Genomic DNA, 27,366 nt, shown 5'->3' on the forward strand with positions numbered 1-27,366 from the left:
TTTTGTCTCTGGAGTCTGATTGTCAATAATTATCAAAAAAAAGTTGAAATTTCGATTCACAGTCCCTAAGGGCCACTAAAACATTTGAAGTGGGAGGAGCCACTTTTACTAAAATGAACGGAACTCGTGAACGGAATGAGATTTTTTTCACCAAGCTCAGCACACCTATACAAGAGCCCTTTCTGCGGTCGCGTAAAAAAAGGACGCAGTGACTGGCCACTTGGTGGCGCTATAACAGCAAAAACAACATGAAAATGGCTATAACTTCTTCACCGTTAGTCTGATCATCCTGAAAATTGGCATGCAGTGTCTTTGTCTGAAGTGCCAGGATTGTCTATGAGGACATTGACGCATCTCAAAAACATGTCCGCCATCAGCCAATGAAGCTTGAGCAGCTATCAGACAAGGTTAACGGAGGCCGATCGGAACAAAACTCGCTGAGCTTGTTTGACTCATAGCCCTAGAGGCCTGTGAGAAATTTGAAAGAAATCGGCCTCCGGGGTTGCCTTCGCATTTTTCACATGCATTACCACATGGTAGAACGCCTCATTCTGAGGCACACTGATTACTTTTAAGGACTGCCTCTGTCCATCGAATCGTTTGTTAAATATTGGAGATTATTTCAAAAACCAACTTTGGCGAGCTAGTCCTAGTTTTTTGGAACAACCTCGATAACTAAGCTTTAAAAAACATATTTCCTATAGTAAATTGCCTGTATTGGCTGTAAATGGTCTTTTCCATCGATGATCGAGATAGTTACAGGCTTGCTAAATAAAACATAATACCTTTTTATGCATGTGCTTAAAGGTCTTAAAGCGCTTGAACCCTGATTTTTATTTGTTATTTATTTAAATAATTTGTTATTTATTTAAATAATTTCTGATGTTCACATCAAAGCCAACTCGAAGATGATGAATCACTCCAGATGTTAAAATATTCTCAAAACCACAAGTAACATACGATAAGATTCCAGCAACTAGCAGTTTGTCTGTTCACACCACAAAATGTCACAAAATCAGTCAAAAATCACAGCCAATCAGAAGAGCGTGTGGGCGGAGTCTCTTCGCAAGCACACTGCACTCACAACAAAATGGTTAAGTACATAATCAAATGTAAAAATAAATACTGAGTGACTGAAATAATCTTTGTCATAGAATATACTTGTTTGTTCACACTGAGTTCACAGTTTGAGGTGAATCATTGTCCCTTTCAGTATGGCTATAAAGGTCACGCAAAATTATATTCAAACTCACATCAAATTCTTTTAACGTTAAATAAAGCACATAATCAGTATCTTAGATTATCATTGTCATCATTTTCATGTTGTTATTCCAGCCATGACGTCACAGAAATAAAAACCGTTTCTAAAATAGGATATCGTGTATCGCCGTCGCAGCTGGTTAGGACACGATGTAAGGTTGCGGTTGTGTTTACCTCTGTACGCTGAAATTCCATTGGTGAAATTCAGTTATTTTAATAGGAATCCATGCTATCTGGAAGTTTCCCATGCAGATTTTGCATGACATTTAAGTCTGAATTCGCTGTGTTGAACAATATAATGCTGCTTAGTTTGAAACACTATTGATAACGGACCTTCTTTGCCCACAAAATTTGACCTAATTTCGCTAATGTGACCCCGCCTTAACACTTGTGAACAAAATGATCAAGATTAGATATGACATCACAATCATTACCTCATTAACATGTGATAGGCCACAGTTACATAGCAACACTTATTAAATTTCAACAGCTTGCCGGTATGCTGTAATTAACCAATCACAAGAGAGGTCATTTACATATTGAAATTTTAAAGATACAGTACCAAAAAAAAAAAAAAAAGTAAAAGGATCAGTGAGAGGGTGGAAAATAACTAAAACACCAAGGGGGCATTTACACGACAACTGAAAACGGAAAACATTTGATGTATTTTGGCCGTTCATTTACACGATGTTTTGGGGGCCTGAAAATGCAGACTTTTGAAACGGGGTTTTAAAGTGCAGATTTTTGTAAAACGATACTGGTATCGTCTCCGTATAAACTACAAAAATGTGAATTTGTAAAAAAACATACGTAGAGGAATGCATATGTGTGCAGACGGGTAGTGTTTCTTTACAAAGTGACATTGCCAACTACTGTTCTGGCAGCAGAGTACAGTGTTTTAGTCGTTTTCACTGATCATTTTGATAATGTTGTCATCTGTGTGTGAAACTTTTCAAAAAACACAAAGGAAAAACATTTCCATTTTAGTACACTGTTGTCATGTAAACGTACCCTAAATTACAGCTGTTTTTACAGCAAGAAACCTTGACTGACATTAAAGTGGATTTATAATAGAAAGTTGATTCTACAGAGTGTAGAATATGGCATTTTAAAGCCTTTTAAAATACCAGTGCTTTAAGAACTGTTATTGAGGTATCTTGTATCCACTTACTACATGTTAGCTGACCTTTCACCCCTGTTAAGTAGAGTTGTTTTTGCTTTTGTCTTGGTGGTGTACTTTATGCTGAACCAGGAACTGATTTATTTAAGGACTTCCTGATGTTTATTTGAAAGACAGTTTGAACTGATGCAGTGTCTCCATTAGCATCTCCTCATGCCATCAGGATGTGTCCCACTGCTCATGTGATGTATGATCTGTCTGTGTGTGTGTGTATGTGTGTGTGTGTAGGGAGTGCTCGCAGGAAGTTGGTATGCACCATCTGTAGTAAGAAGTGCTCATCCTCACTCAACCTGCAGGAGCACCGCAAGGTCAGATCATCCCTCCATAAATCTCCTCTTATCGTTCATCCAGTCCATCTCTTCATATTTCTTACCTTTCGCTTGTCTATTTTGTCTTTAATCTTTCTCCTCTGTCATGCCATCTATCCATCTGCCCTTTCTCTGGCCCTGTCTTAAATGGCACCCTCAGCCCTTGTACTTCTCCATACTTTGAGTTCATGCTTCTACCATTCGATTCACTAAAGGAATTATGCAAATCAGGTAATGGAATGAATGAATATGCTCAAAAATGTAATGCTGAAAACGCTTTGCACCAGGCAGTTCCCCATCTTGCAGGCTGGATCTGAAGGATGCAGTTAGACAACCACAATCTGACATACTTTACCTGGGCCGTACATCATTCACCAATCCACCATTGTGATCAGGACACCTGAGTCGGCTCTTTAAATTTCAATATTTAGTTTACGGTCAGCGGTAATACCTCAGTGTTAATTGTGATAGGCAAATACCGCTGACCTTTGTGAATAAAAAACAATTCTAAATCTATAATTCTATATAAATTTAAGTTGATACTTCAAAATACTGTTAATTACAATAATTAGCTGAAAGAACTATTGCTAAAAATAGAACAAAGTCTTGAGGCTTGACTTGGACTTGGCCTTTAGGGACTTGTGAACATGTCTGCCACATACACAAACATAACATCTGTCGCTGCAACTGCATAATCACAAAAATACAATTATTCAAATCAATATTAAATTCACATTTAAATATGACTAAAACATCACACTAAAATGCCAAATGGGACATCTTACAGTCACAATTGAAGGTCACTACATGATAAATCCATGTCAAGTGTGCCATTTAGGACAAGGCCTCTATCTGTCCATCTCTCATGTCCCGCTTGTGTTCTTGACTTCCTCTTTTTCTCTTTCTTTGGTTGCTGTATGATCCATGTACATAATTTCTCCTCATCTGTTTCATTGTTTTTGAAAAGCTCAAAAAACAAACAAAAAAAATGAACAAATGAAATTTGGCCATCTTAGACTCTGGTTCACTCTTGTATGCCGTCTGTCTCTCAGTAGGAGGTGGGCTTCATGTTGATGTTGTAAGGTTTTCCACTGGTGTGAGTGTGTACAGAAAGGTCGTCTTTTGTTTCACAAGCTCATCCCTGTGGCCCTTGTGAAATTTAAGAGCTGGGAGACCAGACTGCCCGGCCTTCCTGCTGGCGTCAGGGTTCCTTCTGCAAAAAGACCTGAGAAATATCAGACAAACAGCTTCGCTGACTTCATCATCATCGTCATTTCCAAAATCACCACAAAAATCAGAGCTCTGAGCTTCTCTTGACTGTTCCTGGTCCATTTTCTCTTGGGAATATTCATGGTTTGGTGTGTGGGCATCCTTTTCAAAATATATACCACTTTTTAGATGCTTTTAAATGAAACCGCAATGCTAAACCTTGGCAGAGTGAGTTGAGAAGGACAAATGAAGGTAATTTGATTTTCTGACTGAAGGAGGTAGGTGAAGAACCACAAAGCAGGTTTAATGTTCTTATGATTGGAATGCATCCCGAGCTTCCACTGCTCCACCAAACCAACATCCCTTTCTGTTTTGGCCTGGAGAATGCTATCGTCACTCTCTTTGCCTAAACTTGACGTAACACAGGCACTTCCTCCTGTCAGCGTTCACTCATCAGCAGTTATCAGTGCAGCCGTTGTGAGAGCGAGCCGTTCCAGTCACAGCTGTCTGTATTTGGCTTCAACCTGCACCAGCATCATCTGCATTTGCTGCTCTGGTGTGTGTTTCTGATTGTGCGGCAGCGGTCAGTCTCTCTAGAGAGGAAATGCTAATGTTTCTGTAAAATTCGTCCCACAGGTAGTGTTAAATCCAAACCTGTTTGGCGCTTCTATGTCCTTTTGTTTTATTGGACACTTACTCGCTCTTAAACAAAGATACATTTAAATGAATTAATATTATGTTGTAATATTATAATATTTAGAATATTTACTAGTGATATACTACAGTTGCAGTATGTTGAATTAAGATTTACATCTATCTGTTTAGTCAAACATTTATTCTATATCAAAAGGCAAGGCAAATTTATTTATATAACACATTTTATACACAATGGCATTTCAAAGTGCTTTACATAAAAAAAAAAAAAAATAATAATCAAAAAATAATCAAAACAGATGCATAAGAAATAAAAATAACATTAAAAGCAAAGAATAATATATATATATATATATATATATATATATATATATATATATAATATATATAACAAATTGATTTACAATGTATTTAATGGAGACATATGAAAATCTGAATTTTTCATGTTTAAGTGCTGTAATCGGTCCCCAGTGCATCTACCAACCCAGAAAACGTGCAAAAGGACACCCCAGTAACTTTGTTTTGGTAAGCCTTTTTTCTGCAAGCATGTGGAAAAATGAGCCGCTCAGATTTCGCTCCCCTTGTAATGTAGAAAGGAGATCTCATTATAATATTACCACCACTTAATCTGCACGTTTCCACCCATGGCGCCGCCATTTTGTTTCGAGCAAAAGTTCGAGCAAAGCATGCTAACTGTTCTGTCGTTGGTTGGACAGATGAGCACAGAACACTATATAGAGTCTCGTTAGCTTGGATAGCCTGCAAGTTGTCCCTGGCAAGCTTGCTAAAAAAGGAGCGTTTCTGTCCAAGCGATGTTTTGGAAAAAATATTAGACCATTCACAGCATTTGATAGCAATCATAAACGTTAGCCTGGTGTGTATGGCTCTGTTTGGCAAACAGGTATGCTATGTATAGTGGCTGTCCATACGGGTTTTGCGCAAAAGATTAACAAGACGGTACATGCTAGTCGATTAACCATTCAGAAACGTCCAGTTGCATTCTAAAAGTTGTAACATCTTCCTGAGTCTCTCCATCAGTGTCCGACTCCGGTTTGAACAATGTAAGGCTGAACACCGTTACTGACAGTCCTCATTTTGGCTGCGTGAGATTCTTCAGCTTTGTTGTTGTTGAACAACCGAAGCGCGAGCTGTTAAAGCTCCGCCCTCTTCTGGAAAGTGGGCCAGGAGTAGCAGCTCATTTGCATTTAAAGGGACACACACAGAAATGGCGTGTTTTTGTTCACACCCAAATAGGGGCAAATTTGACAAGCTATAATAAATGATCTGAGGGGTATTTTGAGCTGAAACTTCACAGACACAATAGGTCCCCTTTAAAACAGTGCTAAAAAGAGAAGGATACATAGATAAGATAGATATAGTCTGGATTTGAATGTGGCTACTATTGGAGCACATCCGATCGCTTCTGGAAGCTAAAAGCTAAAAGGAGACTCTCCTTGCTTTGAGTGAACCCTTGGTATTTCTAAGTGATTTGGTCCTAATGATCTGAGTGATCTGTTTATATTCAATGAGCATATCTGCAATGTATTGAGGTCCTAGGCCATTGAGTGATTTATAAACAAGTAATAATGCAACTGTAAGCCAGTGCAAGGACCTGAGGACTGGTGTGATATGTTCATATTTTCTGGTTCTGCTCAGAATCCTGGCAGCAGCGTTCTGTATGAGCTGCAGCTGTCTAATGGTCTTTTTGGGAAGGCCAGTAAGGAGTCCATTACAATAATCCACCCTGCTGGTGATGAAAGCATGAACAAGTTTTGCCTGGAGACAAAGCATCTAATTCTTGCAATTTGTTTGAGATGATAATATGCAAGATATTGCTTTTACATGACTACTGAAACTAAGGTCTGACTCCAAAATCACACCAATATTCCTGACTTGATTTTTAGTTGTTTAACCCCTAGAGTGAAAGTATGCGTTCACCTTGAGAATTTCATTTTTGTTTCCAAATGCAATGACTTCAGTTTTGTCTTTGTTTAACTGAAGGAAGCTTTGGGACATCCAATTTTTAATTTCATCAGTGCATTGGCACAGGGAGTCAATGGGGCTGTAGTCATTTGGCGATATATATCTGGGTATATCTGGGTGTCATCTGCATAGCTGTGATATGCAGTTTGGTTGTTTCTCATTATTTGGCTCAGTGGCAGCATATATAGGTTGAACAGAAGCGGTGCAAGTATTGAGCCTTGAGGGACTCCGCATGTCATGGATGTCCACTCAGACTTATGGTAACTGATACTCACATAATAACCTCTCCCTTCTAAGTAAGACCTGAACCATTGGAGGACCATCCCAGAAAGCCCAACCCAGTTTTCCAACCTGTCAAGAAGTATGTTGTGATCGACAGTGTTGAATGTAGCACTGAGATCAAGTAGTACCAGCACTGATATTTTGCCTGTATCAGTATTTAAGCGAATATCATTTATTATATTTATGAGCACTGTCTCTGTAATATGGCCCTGTTTACACCTGGTATTAAGAAGCATTTTGGTCAATCCAAACACAAGTGGACAACGCTACATACAGATGTAAACGGGCTGTAAAACTTTTTGAGCTTGTTCACTTTCGACCACTTCCAGAGGTAGTTGAAAACACCTTTGACCGGATTGCTTTTGTTGTGTAAACTCTCATGTGGTTGAATGTGTTCAAACAGACACAAAAGACTCTCCACCTACTGACCTAATGCATAAATATTATGGGAAGCACTCTAGGCAGATGGGATTTAAACTTTGTCGGCTGAAGACCCAAGTTTGGTTTGAAGATGAAAAACGTACCAAGCACAATGTTCTCTCACCATTCCTGATTTCTAACACACACTCACAGTGTTCGGCTGGTCTTGCGGCTGTCAGAGCAGAAACAAAAGCTGATGCTCTCCTTATGTTTTTCTGTTGTCTCCTTCCATGTTTATATGTTTGTGTGAGTTTATTTCATCCATTACATCTAAAGATCTGAAAAAACATTTACCCACCCAACATTTACCCATACATTTACCCACCCATAGACCCTCTGCTCAAAGAAATTAGGACAGAAGTGGTTGGAAAAAGGACAAAAGAAATGGATTAAAACACCAGGTGTAAACAGGAATGTTTTTCCCTTGTCTACTAAAAGCTGTAAACATGGCCTATGATGCGGTTGGAAACTAGATTGATAATTGTCCAAGTGTCCATTTGAGCTTAAGAATTTGTTGAAAACTTGCTCTTTTTCAGGAGGGGTTTAACAACTGCAGTTTTCAGGTACTTTGGAAAAAGTCCCAGAAAGATGTGAGGTGTTTACCACTTCTAGGAAATCTGCTTCTTAAACACACTTTTGAAAAAAAAAAAAAAGAAGTGGGGATGTGTCAAGGGAGCAGGTTGATGTTTTAAGATGCTGTTCATTTTCTTCCAAGATTTTACCTTCAATTGCCTCAAAATCAGACATGATGACTAATTTCTGAAGTTGTGGTCAAGTCTTTCTGACCTCAGAGCAACACAAGGATGTGCTGATCCCCTTTCTGATATTACTGATTTTCTCAGAAAAAAGGAAACAAACTCATTGCATTTGCTTTTGGAGAGCAGTTCACTGGGAATCTGACTTGGGGGGTTTGTTAGTCTCTACAGTAGAAAAAAGAGTGCGTGTGTTGTTTAAGTTGCTGTTTATAATGTTTGTAAAGAAGGTCTGTCTAGCTAAAAGGATGTTTAGTAGGAAGCTATTCTTTTAACATTTTAGTTAATTTATGCACAACTAATGCGTCTCAACTCATTGATGGAGGAATTTTGGCATTATGTAGGTTAGGAAAAAATGAAACTCCCCCACTGCATGATGAATTTAAGTTTAATTTCAGCAGAATGAAGTTTAAATCTCTGCGGCCTTACTTGATTTCCTGGGCTGCCTGTTATACAAACACACAGTTTGGTCACGGACCTTTTTCCTGGCTTTCCATCCCTCTCCATCTTTGTCTGAGTAATAGATGTCCAACCTTTCTTTTTGCACTAGACCATGTCCATCTGACTGCAGTTCATTCGTACCAGCCATGTCATTTGGAAAGCCTGCAAATATGATTTGCTGTGTGAGGGTGGAAGCTCAATGTCTTTCTTTAGAGTCACTTCTACATGCAGACAATTTCTCTATATGTTCACAAACTGGCATGAGAAGATTACAAGTGCCAAGCGTTTCACAGAAAACTAAGCTGCTAGAGCTATAAATTGAGCTGTAGCTCTGCTCTTAATATTTAAAGACACTAAGAGAAGAGAGTTTCAAGAGTTTCAGTGCTGTAATAGTGACATTTCACATTAAATGACCATACAAAAGCAGATATATTCACAGAGGAGAGGAGAGGAGAGTGGAGTAAGATGGGTCAGTTTTTACTGAAAGAGTTAATTTGCCTAAAAATTTTTGTCATCATTTACTCGCCCTTATGTCGTTCCAAATGCATAAGACTAATGGTAAGATTTTTGTTGTCATAGGATTATATTTTTTAAAAATATCAACGTGCCTCCAACTCTGTTGTTTGTTTCATGAGATGATCGAATGACTTATAAGTCTGGAATGATATCGGGGAAAGTAAACAATGACAGAAGTTTAATTTGTGAGTGAACTATACCTTTATAAATATGACGTCACAGAGTCCAGTGGACTTCTGCAATTTGTGATTCAGCTTACCCCATCCTGTATACTGTATGCCCTGTATAAGTCTTTATAGGTTCTCACACAGACGATTTTTAAACACAACATGTACTTGACACCTTAAAATATTAACAAAACAGAATTATAAGGAAGCATTGCTGCAAAAAGGCCTTGTTGAAGGGCAATAAAATACCACTGGAAAAATCCCTCAGATTTATAGTTGTGGCAGTTTTTTTTACATCAATGACTTATCCACTGTCGTATAAAACTTCAACGAGTGCTTAATTTGACGATTACGTGCAATCTTCTTTTATACAGTGTTGTGGAACTGCAATACTACTGATGTCACTAGCATGACAGTAGCTCAGATGCTTTTCCAGCAACAACCTGTTTGATAGAACTAGTGGTACAGCATATAAAGACTCGGTTATATTATTATTTTTATGATTTGTATTTCATTTAAAAAGATTAATGATCAGACTTGAAGTTGTTGGGAGAAATAAATACTGTATGAATACTATATAAAAGAAGTCATGCAATTAAAAAGACATTGCCACTTTAAGTAGCTTCAATGTAGGTGATACTTTGTTAGTTGCTTGCTTTGTAGCAAACACTACTTTTTCAGAAGAGTAACTTGACTGTAGTTTAACTACTTTAAATTATTAGTAGCTTGTAGCTCGCAAAGATAGTGTTACAAAGTACCTCAACGCTGGTTTTACGTCATGTACACATGTGGCGCCTTGTTTTCATCATATTGGATGAAGTAGCAGAGAAAATTTGACAGTTTTATTATTGACCGTTTGTAATTTTCAACGGAAACTGACTGGCTAGGGTTCACAGTAATTTGTACCTCCCGATTCCTTGTGAGAAATCTGACTGAAGTGTTCAGACAGACTGAAATGTGAACATTTTTCAGCCGAAGCACTCTTCCCATTGAGCAGAATTGTGTTTAGCAGAGGAGCTATTCAAAACCGCTCAGAAGTATAATTACATTTCCATCTGTGTGTGTGTGTGTGTGTGTGAGTGTGAGAGAGAGAGAGAGAGAGAGAGAGAGTTGGGTTAAGGATATTTTCAAGGTCACACAACAAGAACAGGCAACTAAATCCCACCCAAGAGTTCAGCAATCACCCTCAACGGTCCGTTAAAAGACCTCAGATGTGTTCTGGTCATTACATTCATACACTGAGCATTCGGTTCTGGTCTGGTCTGTCAGTGTTTTTTACTTTGTGGTTACTAAACACAATTTGTGACACTGAAAGTTCAGCGTTTGAAAGTTATTGTTTTACTCTTAAAGGGCCCTCATGAGGTTTCAAACCAGTATGACTTTCTTTCTTCTGTGAAACAGAGATATTTTTTGTCCATACAGTGGAAGTATATGGTGACCAAAACTGTCAACAAAATTCTTCAAAATATCTTTTGTATTTCGCACAAGAAGTAAAGTCATACAGGTCTGAAGCGACATGAGGATGAAAAATTGAAGACAGAATTTTCATTTTTGGATGAAACATCCTTTTAAGTATTGTTTTGTATGAATTGTTGTATGTGTGTGGATTACAGTTCTTACATCTTATAATTTTGGTGTATTTCAGGTTCATGAAGTTTTTGACTGCACTGCCTGTGATAAAAAGTTCATCTCTATGAATCAGTTGAAGCGACACATGATCTCACACTCTGGTAAATAACAAACACTCACATGCATACAAATAATATACAAACAACACATGAGCAGAACATGATGTTGGTGTTGCGTTGTCTTTGTGTCTGTAGAAAAGCGTCCGTACACCTGTGATATCTGCAGCCGAAGCTTTAAGCGTCTGGATCAGGCCACTGCTCATAAGATCATCCACAGTGAAGATAAACCGTACAAGTGTAAGCTGTGCTGGAAGGAGTTCGCTCACCGCAATGTCTACAAAAACCATAAAAAGGTACTGATCAGCTTGTGTGTTTGTCCTGTGTGTCCGATCTTCCAGTTTAAAATCAGGCAGAGAGGCAGAATTAAACAGGAAAGACAGATGGCTGGACGGACAGAGAGACCGATGGATTAATCTGACAGATTTTTGGCCAAATAAACTGTTGGCATCTTATCTAAATGGAGATCTTGGAGCCCAATCAGCCACTGTGGAGCCTAATCAAAACCTTCAGCCTAACCCTGACCTGTAATGACCCCACACAACCCCTGACCTTTACACCCTGCAGATAACATTAAGCCCAAACCCCACAACGCTCCGAACAGAGAGTGTGTGAAATAGAGAAAAGAGCACAGAAAGAAACATTCAGATCTAGATTGATAATAAGACAACATTTACTTTCTCAATAAATGACTATAATTAGTAATAAAGAAAAAACATACATAAAATGTAATAACTTTGCAGTGACAATGGCTGATTTGCAAAGACTTTTCTGCTGATCTGATTTAGGAAATGAAACATTCACTTCATTTCTACATGATTTTTACATCATTCTTACATGAAATGTTTCCACACAAAAAAAGCAGCACAACTGTTTTCAACATTGATGATAATAATAAATGTTTCTTGAGCAACAAATCATCATATTAGAATGATTTCTGAAAGATCATGTGACACTGAAGACTGGAGTAATGATGCTGAAAATTCAGCTTTGATCACAGGAATAAATTACACTTTACTATATATTCACATAGAAAACAGATATTTTAAATTTCAGTAATATTTCACTATTTTTACTGTATTTTTGATTAAATAAATGCAGACTTGGTGAGCAGAAGAGACTTCTTTCAAAAACATTAAAAATTGTGTCCAGAATATGGACAAATCTTTATTAATATTATTATTATTATTACTTTTTGGGGTACTTTTTGTTTAATAGCTAGTGCTGTCTATAGAATAAAATAATCACAATTAATCCCATGATTTGTATTGACCAGCAGGATGAAATTGTACTGTATGTTCAATACAATTATGTTTAATATATTTAATATCTTAAGTGAACATTTACTTTGAAAAAAGTTCCCATGCACACACTAGTCTTTGGTGTTTGTGGTTTCTAGGGTGTTCTGGGTGGTTCAAGTCCAAGTCAGTCAGTCACTCTCAAGTCCCTTATATATGTTGTTTTTGACCCGTTAATAAAAAACTAAATCAGTTGTCTGCCCTGCTCTTCTGTCTGTAGACTCATTCAGAGGAGAGGCCTTTCCAGTGTGAGGAGTGTAAGGCCCTATTCCGCACCCCGTTCTCACTACAGCGCCACCTCCTCATTCATAACAGTAAGTGTGTGTGATCAGACACGAGTGCTCTGTGTTTGTGTGAATACTCAAGAGTAAATGTGTCCAGGCTTCAGCTTAAACTGACCCGAGCCTCTCCATCAGCCCCCAGCACCCCCCTGAACCCTGGGCTCTGTGTCTGCGGGTGCAGGGGCTCATGGAGCCGACTGGTCCGGGCAGGATGGATCTCAGCGCTGCTCTGCCCAGTCTAGACTGATCACACTGAGATTATTGAGCTAGAGGAATTTCCTGCTGTCCTCCCCAGAGACTCTCTCTCACACACACACACACACACACACACACACACACACACATCACTGAGAACTAGTGGACTAACGCACTTTTATGTATCTGGTGGAGAGGACGTGCACAGAGAGAAACAAAGTGTTGTCCGGGATTGGATTTGTGTGTGGTTACTCTGATGTGTGCTGTATTTACAGTGTGTGTGTGTGTGTGTGCGTGTGCGTGTGCGTGTGTGTGTGGCCCACTGTGACATAATCTGATCCATCTGTGTCAATATTTGGTTATGAAATAAAGCTGTTTTTGTGACCATCTATTAAACACACATTATCATTTTAAAAGGCCCGAGTGGCTCAGTGGGGTAAGTCCTTCACAAATATTTCACAAACACCCCCCTGTGTGTGTGTGTGTGTGTGTGTGTGTGTGTGTGTGTGTGTGTGTGTGTGTGTGTGTGGTTTAGATCTTAATCGGGGTCTTTTGGCGCAGTGTCTTTTACACTTTAGCAAAGTTCAATATTTACAGTGCAGAAGCTATGGACAAATCAACCAATATTTTGCTATTATTGGCATTGTGCTTGACCGTCTGAGCGATTACCAGAAGTCACCATTTCTGTTTCCAAATATGTTTTGCAAATTGTAGAGTAATTGCTGTATGTTATTTTTCATTGTTCATATTGCAATTGCTATAAATAAAAAGTTTAGCTTATATCACATATACACTATCGTTCACAGGTTTTGGGTTCGTAAGATTTTCTGTTCAAAGAAATTAATATATTTATTTAAGAAGGATGCATTAAATTGATTGAAAAAGATTTCTATTTCAAGTAAATGCTGTTCTTTTAAACTTTCTAGTTATCAAAGTATTTTGGAAAAAAAGCATCACAATTTCCACAAAAATATGAAGCAGCACAACTGTTTTCAACATTGATAATGAATGTTTCTTGAGCATCAAAACATATTAGAATGATTTCTGAAGGATCATGTGACACTGAAGACTGAAGTAATGATGCTGAAAATTCAGCTTTGATCACAGGAATAAATTACACATTACTATATATTCACATAGAAAACATTTTATATTGTAATAATATTTCACAATATTACTGTTTTTACTATATATTTGATCAAATAAATGCAGCTTTGAGCAGAAGAGACTTTTACCCTTACAGAACTTTTGAAGGGTAATGTACATCAGCATTACATTCATCTGTTTCAGTCACATGACTTTTCTGCTCACCTGTCATGTTAAAGGGTTAGTTCACCCAAAAATGAAAATAATGTCATTTATTACTCACCCTCATGTCGTTCTACACCCGTAAGACCTTCGTTCATCTTTGGAACACAAATTAAGATATTTGTGTTGAAATCCAATGGCTCAGTGAAGCCTGCATAGACAGCAATGGTACTTCCTCTCTCAAGATCCATAAAGGTACTAAAAACATATTTAAATCAGTTCATGAGAGTACAGTGGTTCTACCTTAATATTATAAAGTGACGAGAATATTTTTTTGTGTGCCAAAAAAAAAACCCAAATAATGACTTTTTAACAATATCTAGTGATGGCTGATTTCAAAACACTGCTTCATGAAGCTTCGGAGCTTTACGAATCGAATCAGTGGTTCAGAGTGCCAACGTCACATGATTTCAGCAGTTTGGCAGTTTGATATGCGATCCGAATCACTGATTTGACACAAAAGATTTGTAATGCTCCAAAGCAGTGTTTTGAAATCGGCCATGTTCGCCAAATGTTCGCCATTTCATGTTGACTCAAACTCCTAAATGATTTTCCATTGAAGCAAAATGCTGCACAAAGTAACAAAACACAAATTACTAAGTGATTTTGGACCGACTACCCAAAATGTTGTGATGCAGAATGCTGTTGGTGCTCGTAGGACACGTTAGTCTTTCAGTACCAGGAGAGCAAATACCTCCATCACCAGAATTCCCATGTCATCAAAATCTGAAATGAAATCTTGCATGTGTTTTGTTACCGACTGAATTTACAAACACATCAGCAATCTCTCACATTACAGCCATTGTGGATTGTGAACCAGTTGCTGACCTGACACGACCTGCTTACATGACTAGTAATTCCAATCATGTGTGATCAAAGATGGAGTCACAGTACGTCATTCCCAGTTTCTTTCCAGAACACAGCACACCAACTTATGGGCTCTGACATGTGTTCAGATGCCAACAAAACCACCTCATGAATAGAGAGATTCACTGGTACGGAAACACAGGAAGATCAGCATCTCATGTGATGACAGCCGCCTTGCGTGCCCATTAATTTAAAGACATTGTTCATAGTCCGGGTTTTTATAACCCAGCATTCAGTCTGTTCTGCTGGTGATTAGATGCGGTGACGTGTTGGACTCTGTTCAACCATTTAAAGAGTTTTGGCACAGACTCTGTGTGTTTGTTACAGAAGGCATTGTTTGAGCACAAGAGCCTCTATAGATGTTTTCACAGCACATATTTACGTTTCCTGGCGTCTACAATTTTGCGGGATTTAAAGAAAGCTTTGGAAGACGAACAGAGTGCCATCTTCTGAAAAGAATTGTGACCTCCTCTGAGAGATGAACAGCTCCTCGCTTTTTCTACCTGATCATTTATCGTTCTTCTTTATACCCTTCCATCTTCCAAAACAACTGGATATACAGGGCTGACATCCTTTTTTCTAAAGAAAAAAGTGGCTCATAAAAGGATAATGGGACAAAAAAAGGGCAGCAAAGTGGATTCGGACACAAAGAGAGTTCCTGTAAAGCTACGATTGAGTGACATGCTTTCAAATGTGGAACAATGGCTGTCAACATTGTTCTGAAGTTTAGTGTCTCACAGGGAGTCTGGGTGTGAAGTTATAAAGCGATGTTTACCATGCCACTGACTGCTATTTTCTGCTCTTCTCTGTCCAGGTGAGAGAACGTTTAAGTGTGACCAGTGCGACGCCACCTTTAAGCGTAAGGACACGCTCAATGTGCACATTCAGGTCGTACATGATGGCCACAAGAAGTACAAGTGTGACCTGTGTGAGAAGGCCTTTGTCACGCCATCTGTGCTCAAGAGCCACAAGAAGGTGATTTCATATTCACAGACATAATGTACTAAAGAACTGAATAATCCAAGATCTCATCAGTGTCGTACACTGTAAAACTCAATAAGTTCAGGATACTCAAAACATTTGAGGAAACTTGTTACCTCAAAACGTAAACTAACTTGTTTTTTAAGTTAGTAGAACTTAAATTAAATACTATTAAATACTAACCATTAAATACTAACTTATGTCGCCCTATGTTAATCTTGTGCAAAAACACACAAAATAACACTTAATTTCAGCTTTTATTTATACAGTCATTTATACAGTCATGCAAAGCATGCTGGGAATTAGAAATCTGCTGCAACTCAACTCGATCATATTAAGTTCAGTTTACTACAATGAAATTTTGATTTCACGCAACTTTTTTCTATTAAGTACAATGAACTTTCTTTATTATTTGAGTGAAACAAACTAATTCCATTTAATTAATTTCACTGTTCAGTTTTACAGTGTAAAACACAGAATCTGTAACTCTGCAAAAAGCTCAGCTGATTTACGAATAATTTGAATGCTGTTTATTCAAGTGCTACATATGCTCTGCCACTTTGTGTGCTTGTTTATTTAATACTTTTTGGCTGATTTAACAATGCTGTCAGCTACTATTAAGTGCGTAAAGGTCACATTTACCATTAGTCTGCGAATTTTCATGGGTAAAATCCAGTCATTTCAATAGAAAATCATGCGATCCAGAATTTTGCGTGTTCTAACAACACTACTGACTATAGGGCTGGGCATTGACACCAGTTTCAGGATTCAATCTGATTCCAATTCACAAACTTTCGATTCGATCCAGTTCCGATCTCGATTCAATTTGATATTGATTCATTTGGATATATATTAGATATAGTACATGCCAAAATCTTTCTCAACTAACGCTGTAAACCATACAGGAACCCTGTCAGTTGGTACGTATTTGGAGTAGAAACATAATTATGTTTCTACTCCAATTAGATTTTTTTTTTTTAAATGGTGGCTTTTATAAACAAATTTGCTTTCATGGCAGACTTTTTTCATATTGTATTGAAGCACAGATTAAATTAAAATGTAATGAATATATAATATGTGGCATATAATGCTCCTCACTGTAGTTATTTTTATTTTTTTTCTAGCTGACTAATGAGTTTATGGTCACTGAATAACTAAGGTAAATGTGACATTACGTGACATAATTGTTTTCCAGCTGTTTTATTGACGTCTTTTGGTGGTTGAAACGCTGATTAAGTGATTACTCGAGACAGAACATTAGTTCTGATGTTCATATATGTTTATTTCATGCTGTAACTAGAAGTAAAGAGGAAGAGATGATTGCTTCACCCTCCACTTGTGATCTGTCGCTTTAGTTTAAAGAGTGTTGGAAGCTGAGACATATCAAAAGTAACAAAGCACAAAACTTATTGCGATGGATGGGAGGTTTTTCATTCAGTTCAGTAGTTTATTCACGCATCAACTGAAAACAGCAGAGACCAAAAAAACATTTCTTGAGATTTAAGAACCGATATCGGAGAATCAATTAAAATCGAAAAATCAATATATTCAACCCAGCTCTGCGGACAATAGACAGTAAATCTTTTGCTACTGTGACCGCTTCTTAATACTCTCAGCTCCGTGTAACACATTTTACAACTTTTAAATGTCTTTAGATTCAGTCTTGGTCTGGTCATGAGTTTGCATATGTGTGATGATGGAGAGGGTAAATACTTTAGACTTGTTGTCCACACTGGACAAGGGTCAGAACTGGTGCAGTGGTTAGTGCATGTGCTCCATGTTGATTTTGTTTGATTTTAACCCTGAAATCTTAATCTTCTGTCATCCTACGGTCAAAAACAATAAGCATGATAATGTACAGTCAGTCGGTCAATGTTACAAAAGAGTGATCTGAGCGATCAATAGGCCTCTACTTCAATATCAGGTGAAATATGACATATTTCGTGAAGTTTACCCAGTGTGTGTTTTATTGAACCGAAATGGAATTATTTTAATGTAAAATATGCAGTTATGATCTGTGTTTTCTAATAAGAGCACTTTTAGTTCTAATTTAAAAAAAAAAAAAAAAAAAAAAAACTTTTATTCTTTTTTTGAAGTTAGCTCAAACATATTTCAGCAAGGTAATGTTTCCAATGTGTGTTTCCACACGGTGAAACTCAATTCCATAATCATCTTATATCCTGCACATTCCCTCCAATCAAAGCGTACCACAGCTCTATCATGATTTATTGCCCCATCTACACAGAGGATGATTGTATTCACATACCATCAACTTCATATTCAATTTCATCTCAGATTTATACTTCAGGTAAACCACTTAACATGAACAGTAGCACAGTGACACCAAACTCCGGTATAGTTTTAAAGCAGTGTATGTGATTACAGTAGAGATATCCTGGGCTGAGTTTGACATTGTGTCATCTAATTTCAGACAGGACTGAAATGTGACCTGCTGCTGGCACAAGAGTAAAGAACCTTTACCATATTCCATTACTGTCTGACAGAAGCCCAGCTGCATGTCAGATACACCATCACTGATATGACACTCTTAAACAGTACTTATTGTGATCATGAAATCAAAACCGTTCATAATAATTGTCCAAATAAAATATTCCAAATAAAAAAAAAATGCTAGTTTTTAAGCTCTGGCAATTTCCAAAGAATCTGAATGCCATTTATTGATAAAGTTCTACATATGCCCTGTCCCTTTATTAAATATTTTATAATACTGTCAGCTACCAATAAGAGTGTAAAGGTGCGATCATTTTTACTGTAGTTCCGCAAATTTTTGCAGGCAAAATCCAGTTATTTCAATAGGAATCCACCCAATACTGAATTTTGTGTGAGGGCAAAAGATTTCCCCACACAGGTTTCACAATGGGTTCGAGATAGAAAGCTGCTTGGTTTAAAAGTTACATTTTGTGCATAATTCATCACTGCCCATTATTGCAAAGTTTTCATAATCTTTCAAACAAATATAACTTTCTTTCAGGCTCTCTGTAATGATTTTTGTGCTAGCATAACTAAGACCACATGGGTGGGAAACATGTTTAAACAAAAAATAACATAGCTAAACACATTTCACTTACATCACAGTATGGTATTTTAAAAGAAAAGTTCAACCAAAAATGAAAATTCCATCATTTATTGAGTCTTTATTGAGTTTTGTCATTTCAACCCTTTTAAAGGCCACATAAGTAATTGCTTTATGTCCTGAGTGTGCTTTTCCTCACAAAGAATGAATGGAAATGGACAGTATCAAGCTCAGTGACAACATTTTAATCTGTTCCTTTAATTATTATTTTTTTATTTATTTATTTATTTGCTGGTCCTTAGTTTGTTGCAGTGTGAGATGTAGAAATAATGTCTTACATTACCGTACACACACACACACACACACACACACACACACACACACACACACTCGCACTGTCATGATAGAGGGATTCTGGGCTTTCTTTTCTTGACATTTTGAGCAAAAAAGCTGTTTTATCCTGATGGATTCTGTGACAACTGAAACTTTACTGTATTATTATGGGATTACGTATGTGAGAATGAGTGAGTGTGACCGTTCTCACCACCTAAGACGAGAGTGTGTGTATAATACGGTTATGTAAGCAATAATATGCAGTCAACTGGTCATTATCGCAAAAATAAGCCCCCAAAAGGGTGATCAGGACCCTGACATATAGTTAACATTAATAATAGGCTACTTAACAACTGTATATATATATATATATATATATATATATATATTATATATATACACACACACACAGTCAAACCAAAATTTATTCAGACAACTTGAACAGTTTATTCATTAATACAGTTTATTCACTATAGTTAAAAAAAAAAAAAAAAAAAAATTGGTAATAAAATATGACAAGATCTTAGAGTTAAATTCATCTTAATTATGTCAGATAACACTTAAGCAAAACATGGTCAGGTCAAAGTGTCTGAATAATTTTTGGTTCCAAATTTTTATCAATTTTACTGGTAGTCCACTGTATGAAGAATTTTTGGGTATAATATGTCACAGTTTCCTTTATTTTGCTATCCTCACTTATATAAATGATCTATAGTGTCCTGCACCCACTAGTAAAAATATATCAAAAATGTCTGAATAATTATTGGTTTGACTATATATGTGTGTGTTGAAAACAGTTGTGCTGCTTCAAATGTTTGTGGAAATTGTGATTAATGTTTTTCAAGGAAGCCGTGCGATATTCAGGCATTCAGTCATATTATAGTCATAAAATTGACTGTTTAAGTATTTTACAAAATGTTAAATGCCGTGTCCAGCTCCGTGACACAAACAAACCCCAAACTAATGGTATACAGACGCATCTGGTGGACACGTGTGAGCATCCGCGTGCGTGTACAGGTTTTTATACAACATCACAGGGAGCGTTTTAAGGCATTAGACAGAAAGAGTAATGGTATTTTAAACTGTCTTTCCACACTTTGAGTATGTGCAGAAAGAGGGAGAGGAGAGGAAGTGATGGAGGTGAGGAAGTGGAGATGGGAGGGGAGAGATAAGAGGCGGGAAAGGAAGTGAGAGGGAAAAGGGAGGAAAAGAGGAAAAAGATAAAGAGATGGATAAAATAGCAGGAGGTGGAGGAGCTGGTGCAGCTATTCCCTCCAGCGCTCTGAGATAAGCCCTGTTTACATCAGCTTTATGGGAATACAGCCCAAAAATGATATGATTCATATGTTTCCCTTAAACTTTAACAATAGCGCTCATGTCATCACTATGAATAAAGATCTGCATGAGAACATACATGCTCTGCGTTTTACATAAGTGATTGAAGGACTTAGTTTACCCATATATGAAAATCCTGTCATTTTACAAAAGTCATACCAGTTGATGTCAGTCTAAACTGGGTATGACTTTCTTTTCAAAAATTAACAACACAACCACACAACTTTTATAGTGACCATGGCTGTGAAAATGGCGTTATCATTTACTGATCCTCAGATTTATTAATTTATTTCAGGACTTTTAAAGCCATACAGTAGCTTTGCATGAGAAAAAATCCAAAATGTAAGTCCTGCAATTCGTTTATAGAGGAAGAGTTCAAGTTAACATATAATAATTCAGTTTAAATCAAGTCATTTCAGAACAGTTCAGATCACTTTGGATCACTTCAGTTTGGATCATTTCATTTCAGTACACACCAGATTGGATTACTTCAGTTAAGACTAGATCCCCTCAGTTCAGATCTGTTCAGATCAGTTTAGTTCAGATAATTTGAGTTCGGATCAGTTTAGATCACCTCATTTCCAAATCACCTTACTTCAAATCACCTCAGTTCGTATCAGTTCAGGTCAGATCACCTCTGTTCAGATCATATAATACCAGGTTAGTTCAGATCAACTCAGTTTAGATAATTTCATTTCAGTTCTGATCACATAAGCTCAGTTCAAAACACCACAGTTCAGATCAGTTCAAATTCATTCATATCACCTTAGTATAAATCAGCTCAGTTTGAATCACATCAGATTGGGTCAGTTTGGATCACTTTAGTTCATCAGTTTTCAAACACAGATAAGTTAGAGGATCGTTCTTAAATGTTAATACTCTGTTTTACTGTTTCTCGTACTCTTTTAGACCCATACAGGAGAAAAGGAGAAGATCTGTCCGTACTGCGGCCAGAAGTTTGCCAGTAACGGCACTCTGAGAGTGCACATCCGCAGCCACACAGGTCAGTGCCTCCTCACCAGTCACACTTACACTGTTTGCTGATCTATTATTCATCCTGAGCTTATCTATCTTCAGAGGTTGGCTAAGTATATGTAAAAACAATAGATACTTTATTAAAATATTAAACCTTTAGATACTTGTTTTGTGGCATAACAACAGACTTTGACTTATCCAGAAGTGTACATAGTATGCCACCCACAACAGCACATATCTTGCTCTGTCTTTCTCTTTGTGAAATATCAGTATGGACATGGTGACAGAGAGCATGTTCATTAAGGAGCCTTTATAGTGGAGAGCTCGACATTCCTGTGTGCGGCCATAACAACAGACTACAACACACACACCCACATACGAGCACCTTACCCCACACACACACACTCATACACATACACATACACACATAGTTCGACAAGGCCAAAACATGCCCAGTGGAGTAGAAACATTGTATGAGTCTGTTGGAATGCTGTAGACATGGTGAGAGTGAGTGATGCGCCTGAAAGAAAAGAACACTCTTTGTAGGCATCCAGCATTGTGACCTCTGACCTCTGCTGCCTGTAAATCCGACTTTCCTTTCTTTCAGCTGGACTTGTATTATTTGCACTTCTTCTTTTAAAGAGCCACATGCTCAAAAACATCAGTTTGGTATCTTTGTACCTGGTCTTGACGCCACTGTAATGGCAGATCATTCACATGTAATTGATTCATTTGAGCACAAAAGCTAAATTTAGCTGTTGTTTCCAAATTTTATTTCTGATTTGACATGATAATACAACATAAGCTTGGAAAATGGTTCAAGTAGATATGAGCTGTACTTGCATGACTGCCTAGAGCTTTACTTCCCTTATGAGAAAGAAGTGCACTTAATTGTATTGAATGTGCACTTGTAGTGTACTTCAATTCTTAAAGGTATATTTAAAAAAAAAAAAAAAGCTTCCTGATATTATATTAATGAAAAAATGGTCACTCATTGTAAAAAGAGTACACTTAAATACTTAAATACACTTTTGAAAAAGGCACTTATATAATTGATTGTCAAATTAATAATTGTCAAAGTACGTTTTAAATCATGTTTTGATAATATTTTGTTGTGCTTTAAAAAAAGTACACTTATTTTGCTATGTGAAATACTTGATTATAATTATAACTGTAGTTAATATATTTAAAATGCACTAAATTGCAACTTCATTACAAATGTGTAATTACAAATTTGTTTAACTACAAAATTAACTACAATGTAACTACAAAATTGTTTACACAAAACAATTTCCGAGAAACTAACTGAACTTTAACTTTTTCATCTCTGAGGCCACTTTTGCTGTTTTGATGTGGCAGAGATGCTATTATAATAACCATCTCATATTTGCATATGAAAACATGAAAATGACTCAGTGGCTTAGTTTTTATATTGCAGACAACTTTGTTGTGATTGCATCATGATTGTTCAGTACATCAACCAATATTTTGGTAATTACCACACAACAAAACCAGAACTTCAGTGAAATTTGTGTGGTTTAGGTCACCATAGGATTATATGTGTTGAAAGATAAAACCACTGAAGAAATCAGCAATGGATTTAGCAGGGCAACTGATTTCTGTTGCAGTTGTGTCTTCCTCTGTCCTTCCCCCAGCTCACCTCTGCTCGACGGGGTTAAAACCCAGTGCTGACAGTCTCTCTGCTGGTTCAAAGGGTTAATCTCATGATTGTTTGTTTGGTTAACCTGCTTGATTAGAAGCTTGATTCAGAGTCTTTTGCCAAAGTTAAACTCAACCCAGTACTTCCTATAAATGAAATCATACCTAATTAAAACATCTAAACCTAATCATAAACCCAACCATCTGTTTCTCAGATCCGCATTTAAGCTCAGCTAAACACAACACTTTCATTCCACCCGCACATTAACATCCGCAAAGCTGTGATTTTAACTCTTTTTCATTTCTGTGGTGACAACACAGCCTTTTCAGACAAAGCTGAATGTGCTATACGTGTGATCAAGGCTGTTTATTTGGTAATGCCGGGTTAGGAGTTGACAGGGCACAGAACAGGGGGATTTGCATTATTCTCCAACAGCCAGACTGGCGTGAGCTTTACTGAGCTCAACGTGTTGATGAGGTCATCCTCAGGCGCCACATGGGATTCCGCTTGTTAGCCAGCGCGGTATACAAAAACTACCTTTAAAAACATAACCTCACCTAATTTCCATTTTATAACGTCACAACTGTACTGCCAAACAGCTCTATGAATGATTTTATTGTATAAGCACCCTAAAAGTACCATAAAAGAAATCCATATAACTTGCGCACTATATTCCAAATCTTCTGAAACCATGTAATAGTTTTGTGTGAACAGTAGTCTATAATTTAAGTCATTTTCACTGATAAATCCTTCCCTCCATCAAAGCTGTAAAATTCTAATCAATTCTGCATTCCAAAGAATAAAAAATAACACCATACAGCCAGGTTAGGAATGAAGGTGCGGTCACATTTACCATTGCTCTGCAAAATTTTGTCATTGTCAATTTAGTGAGGGACGAAAAAGTTCCCCACACAGATTTTGCTAATTTTCAAGTTGGTCTCTTGAATTCACCACATTGTCCAACAGAAAGTTGCTTGGTTTAAAAGTGACTTCTGTATGAGTGGAGCTTCATACATCACTACACTACTACAACAGACAGTTTTGCTAATGTAAATGGTCATGAAACCCCAGAACACATTTTTTGAGCTGTGAACAGATATGTATAGGCTGCACATAATTGAAAACACTGAAGGTACTCATTAATTTTATTTAAAAGTTGAAATTAGTTATTTTTGCATTATTCAGAGCGATTTCTGTCTTCCGGTTTGAAAAGCAAAGTCGGAGCAACGTTACAAAATCTGACGTCATCGTGTACTACCGGCAAGATCCGGTAGTGCTGATTGGCTCCAGTATGGGCTGGTCGAACATGCTGACGTCAACCGTTTCTGATGCTTCTCTGCATTTATTCATGACATAAAGCTCATTCAATCCAATCACTGCGCTGTAGTATGCATAAGATTATAATTGCGGTAATATGCATGAGGAAGTATCACTTCTCTTGCCTCTGTCTCTGTTGTCATTCAGAGACATGGGTCGTAGGTGCTTGTTTCCTCAGTGCTACAACACAAAAATGCTTTTTCCTGCAACGCGACTAGAGCAGAAGTTTGGGTGCATGTAGTTTGTTTTGCTGTTGTCCACCAGCACAAATGGAAAATATGTTTGCATGAGATCGCATTACAGTGGAGAATTCAAATGTCACAAAAGTGCTGTTCATTCACCTATGCGTTCGGACACGCGAGCCTTGTGTATGTTTCCCTCAGCACAGCAGCACCTGAGTGTTGTTTGTATTTTGCCCGTGATGCCCGTCACAACTGGAGTTTGAATACGAACACATGAAAAATGCAATTGTTACACGCGGAGCACGCATATGATCGGTTTCGGCGCGGAGCTCGGCGATGAGTTTAACAACACTAGCCACGTGGCTCATAGCTCATATACAGAATAAAGTATCCATGTTTAAAATTTTTATAGACATATTTCACACTTTCTCCTGAGCCTTCTATGTTTGCCCTATTGACTTTGTCATTTGCTTGCTTTAGTCACTTTTATTTATCCTTTAGTACATTGCTTTCTAAGCTAAACAGCCAATCAGAGTGATCTCTCTTACCGTCGGCACTTCCACATGCTCAATCGGACGGAAAGCTGCCGATGAGAGTCCGACTAGTGCCACTGGTGCAAAATGCACTGCAGAAACTAGGCCTACAGACACTCAATGACAGCCCGACATGGGCCGACCATCGGCTTGGTGCGTCACAGCATTAAGATTGCCAAATACAGTACAGAACTTCAAAGTCGACAGAGACTGGGCTGTTTTAAGATGGAATGGGTGTTTCTCTTTAAAGGTCAAACTAAAAACACAATCCAAACAGATCCAAGGTCCCCGACGTGAATGGATGTTCTGTCTGCATGTTTGCGTGTGTCTTAGTTTGCACACTCTGCTGGGTTAGCGTGGTGCCGTTGGCAGCCGGAATGCAGGAGGACCTAAAGGAAACACTTATGGAATGTGAAGGGCTGAATGACATCATGTGAGGTGTCAAGGCCTGGGACAAGCTAAAGTTGCCCTGGTTTTACATCTCATTTACGTGAAACTGAAAAGAGCCATTGTAGAGTCGCCATGTGTAAGGTGTGCGTGTGTGGAAAAGCCTATGTGTTTGCCCTCAGGACAGATCAAGCCACATTAGTCTAGTGCCCTCATCAGTGAAAGTAGTTCAGCCATGAGGTCAGTGCTCATGTTATTGATGGTCGTTGGTGAAAGTGACACAAAACATTAGCCATGATCTGAACAAACTTCTCTAACATTAACTAGAAAAGTCCTACGTCCAGTCTATCCTACGTCCTGTTTGGTTTTGTTTACCACCTACTTTCTGGCTACCTCTGTGTTGCTAATTTTGTTGTATTGATTGTAGCATGCCATAGCATATTTTGGTGTTTTTTTGATTAGCCAAATAATCAAATTTTTTGTTTACTTTGTTTTTCATCTAATATTTATGATTTTATAACATTTTCAATGAATCAGAAAGTTACGGATATTTGTTATGTACAGGTACTCATTTATTTTTTACGTTGTGTCTTTTCTTTTAGAAGGGTGGTATTTTTGACATTGTTACTGTCAATTGACCCTTCGCTGGGAGTTTTATTGACAAGCGATTTAACCAATAAGATGATTAACCTCGGTGGACTTGAACTTGAAAAATGGTGGGCACTGACATCTTTCCACATTTGAAACAACATTCCTTCTCATGTTCATTCATGTTTATTTGATGCTATAAATTAACTAGTAGGAAGAGATGATCGGTTCACGAGCTGCTTGAGCTGAGGCGCTACAGCGATCTGTCACGACACATTAAAGAGCCACAAAATGTTTTTTTATTGTTAGAATTTCTTAAAAAAAGTGAAGGGTCTTTGCGAAGGGTCAAGTGTCTTATAAAATGATACCTACACCAGTACACCTTAAAACATCATATTCTTCCTTTCAGAGCGATGCCCAACTCACGTACTTATCAGAACAATGTTCCTTCCTGAGTAACTTGCTGTTTTACGCCTTAACCGCTAAAGGGCCAAATTGATTGTTGGTATCTGTTAGTTAGCGACAATAAAGCACACGAGACAGGCTTAGCGAACCTTATCCATCCTGTTTTACTCTTTTCACTTCCATTCTCCATACACATTACATCATACACAACACTTTTCCAAATAGTAGTCAATAATACAATTCACTCATAAACACAACAACTGAACTGCAGCTTTAAGATATAAAGTTAACACATTACCTTTGATAGTTCTAAAAATACAATCTTGTAAGTTTTTCATGGACACCCTCAGACCCTATTTTGAAAACCCCCTCTGTTGGACAGTAAATTGTATCACTATGCTCTCTATGGTCACTATCTGTAGTCAATTTCTGTCAGACTATGAACAATATTTTCATAATTCACTTAATACACAGAAGAAATGTCCAGTGTCTGGTGGACATGAACCTACATATACAGGCCAGCTTGACTAGTGTCTAAGCAATATTCCTTATCAACATTTCTTTTCTACAAAAATCTGTATCATGTTCTTCTTTATTAGAGAACTGAATCAGGGAGGTCGAACACAAATAAGGTTGGTATTTATAAATTTATTACAGTCTATCTAAAACAGCAGGAGTTTCACTAGTCTTAGCCTCAAACGCCCATGGACCTCTCACTGAATGCTTGATGGATGTTACACACAATAATGCCAATAGCATTCTTAAAATCCCGTCTGATTCTAATCTAATGGGCTGGCTTTTCATAATTTCCGGGAATCAGGGTGCACTAT

At 37.6% G+C, this 27,366-nt stretch overlaps 1 protein-coding gene across 1 annotated transcript in view; it reads left to right on the top strand.

The window, feature by feature from the left end:
* The window catches only part of prdm5 (PR domain containing 5), a 70,106-nt gene that overhangs the window by 16,306 nt on the left and 26,434 nt on the right, over positions 1-27,366 (top strand). Inside the window, exons 8-13 of the mRNA XM_051880696.1 lie at positions 2,669-2,748; positions 10,818-10,902; positions 10,996-11,153; positions 12,376-12,469; positions 15,621-15,781; positions 21,399-21,492. Of these exons, the coding sequence (XP_051736656.1) occupies positions 2,669-2,748; positions 10,818-10,902; positions 10,996-11,153; positions 12,376-12,469; positions 15,621-15,781; positions 21,399-21,492 (672 nt within the window). The remainder of the gene's footprint in view (positions 1-2,668; positions 2,749-10,817; positions 10,903-10,995; positions 11,154-12,375; positions 12,470-15,620; positions 15,782-21,398; positions 21,493-27,366) is intronic.

The sequence above is a fragment of the Ctenopharyngodon idella genome, chromosome 22 (assembly GCF_019924925.1).
Source record: "Ctenopharyngodon idella isolate HZGC_01 chromosome 22, HZGC01, whole genome shotgun sequence".
Lineage (NCBI taxonomy): Eukaryota > Metazoa > Chordata > Actinopteri > Cypriniformes > Xenocyprididae > Ctenopharyngodon > Ctenopharyngodon idella.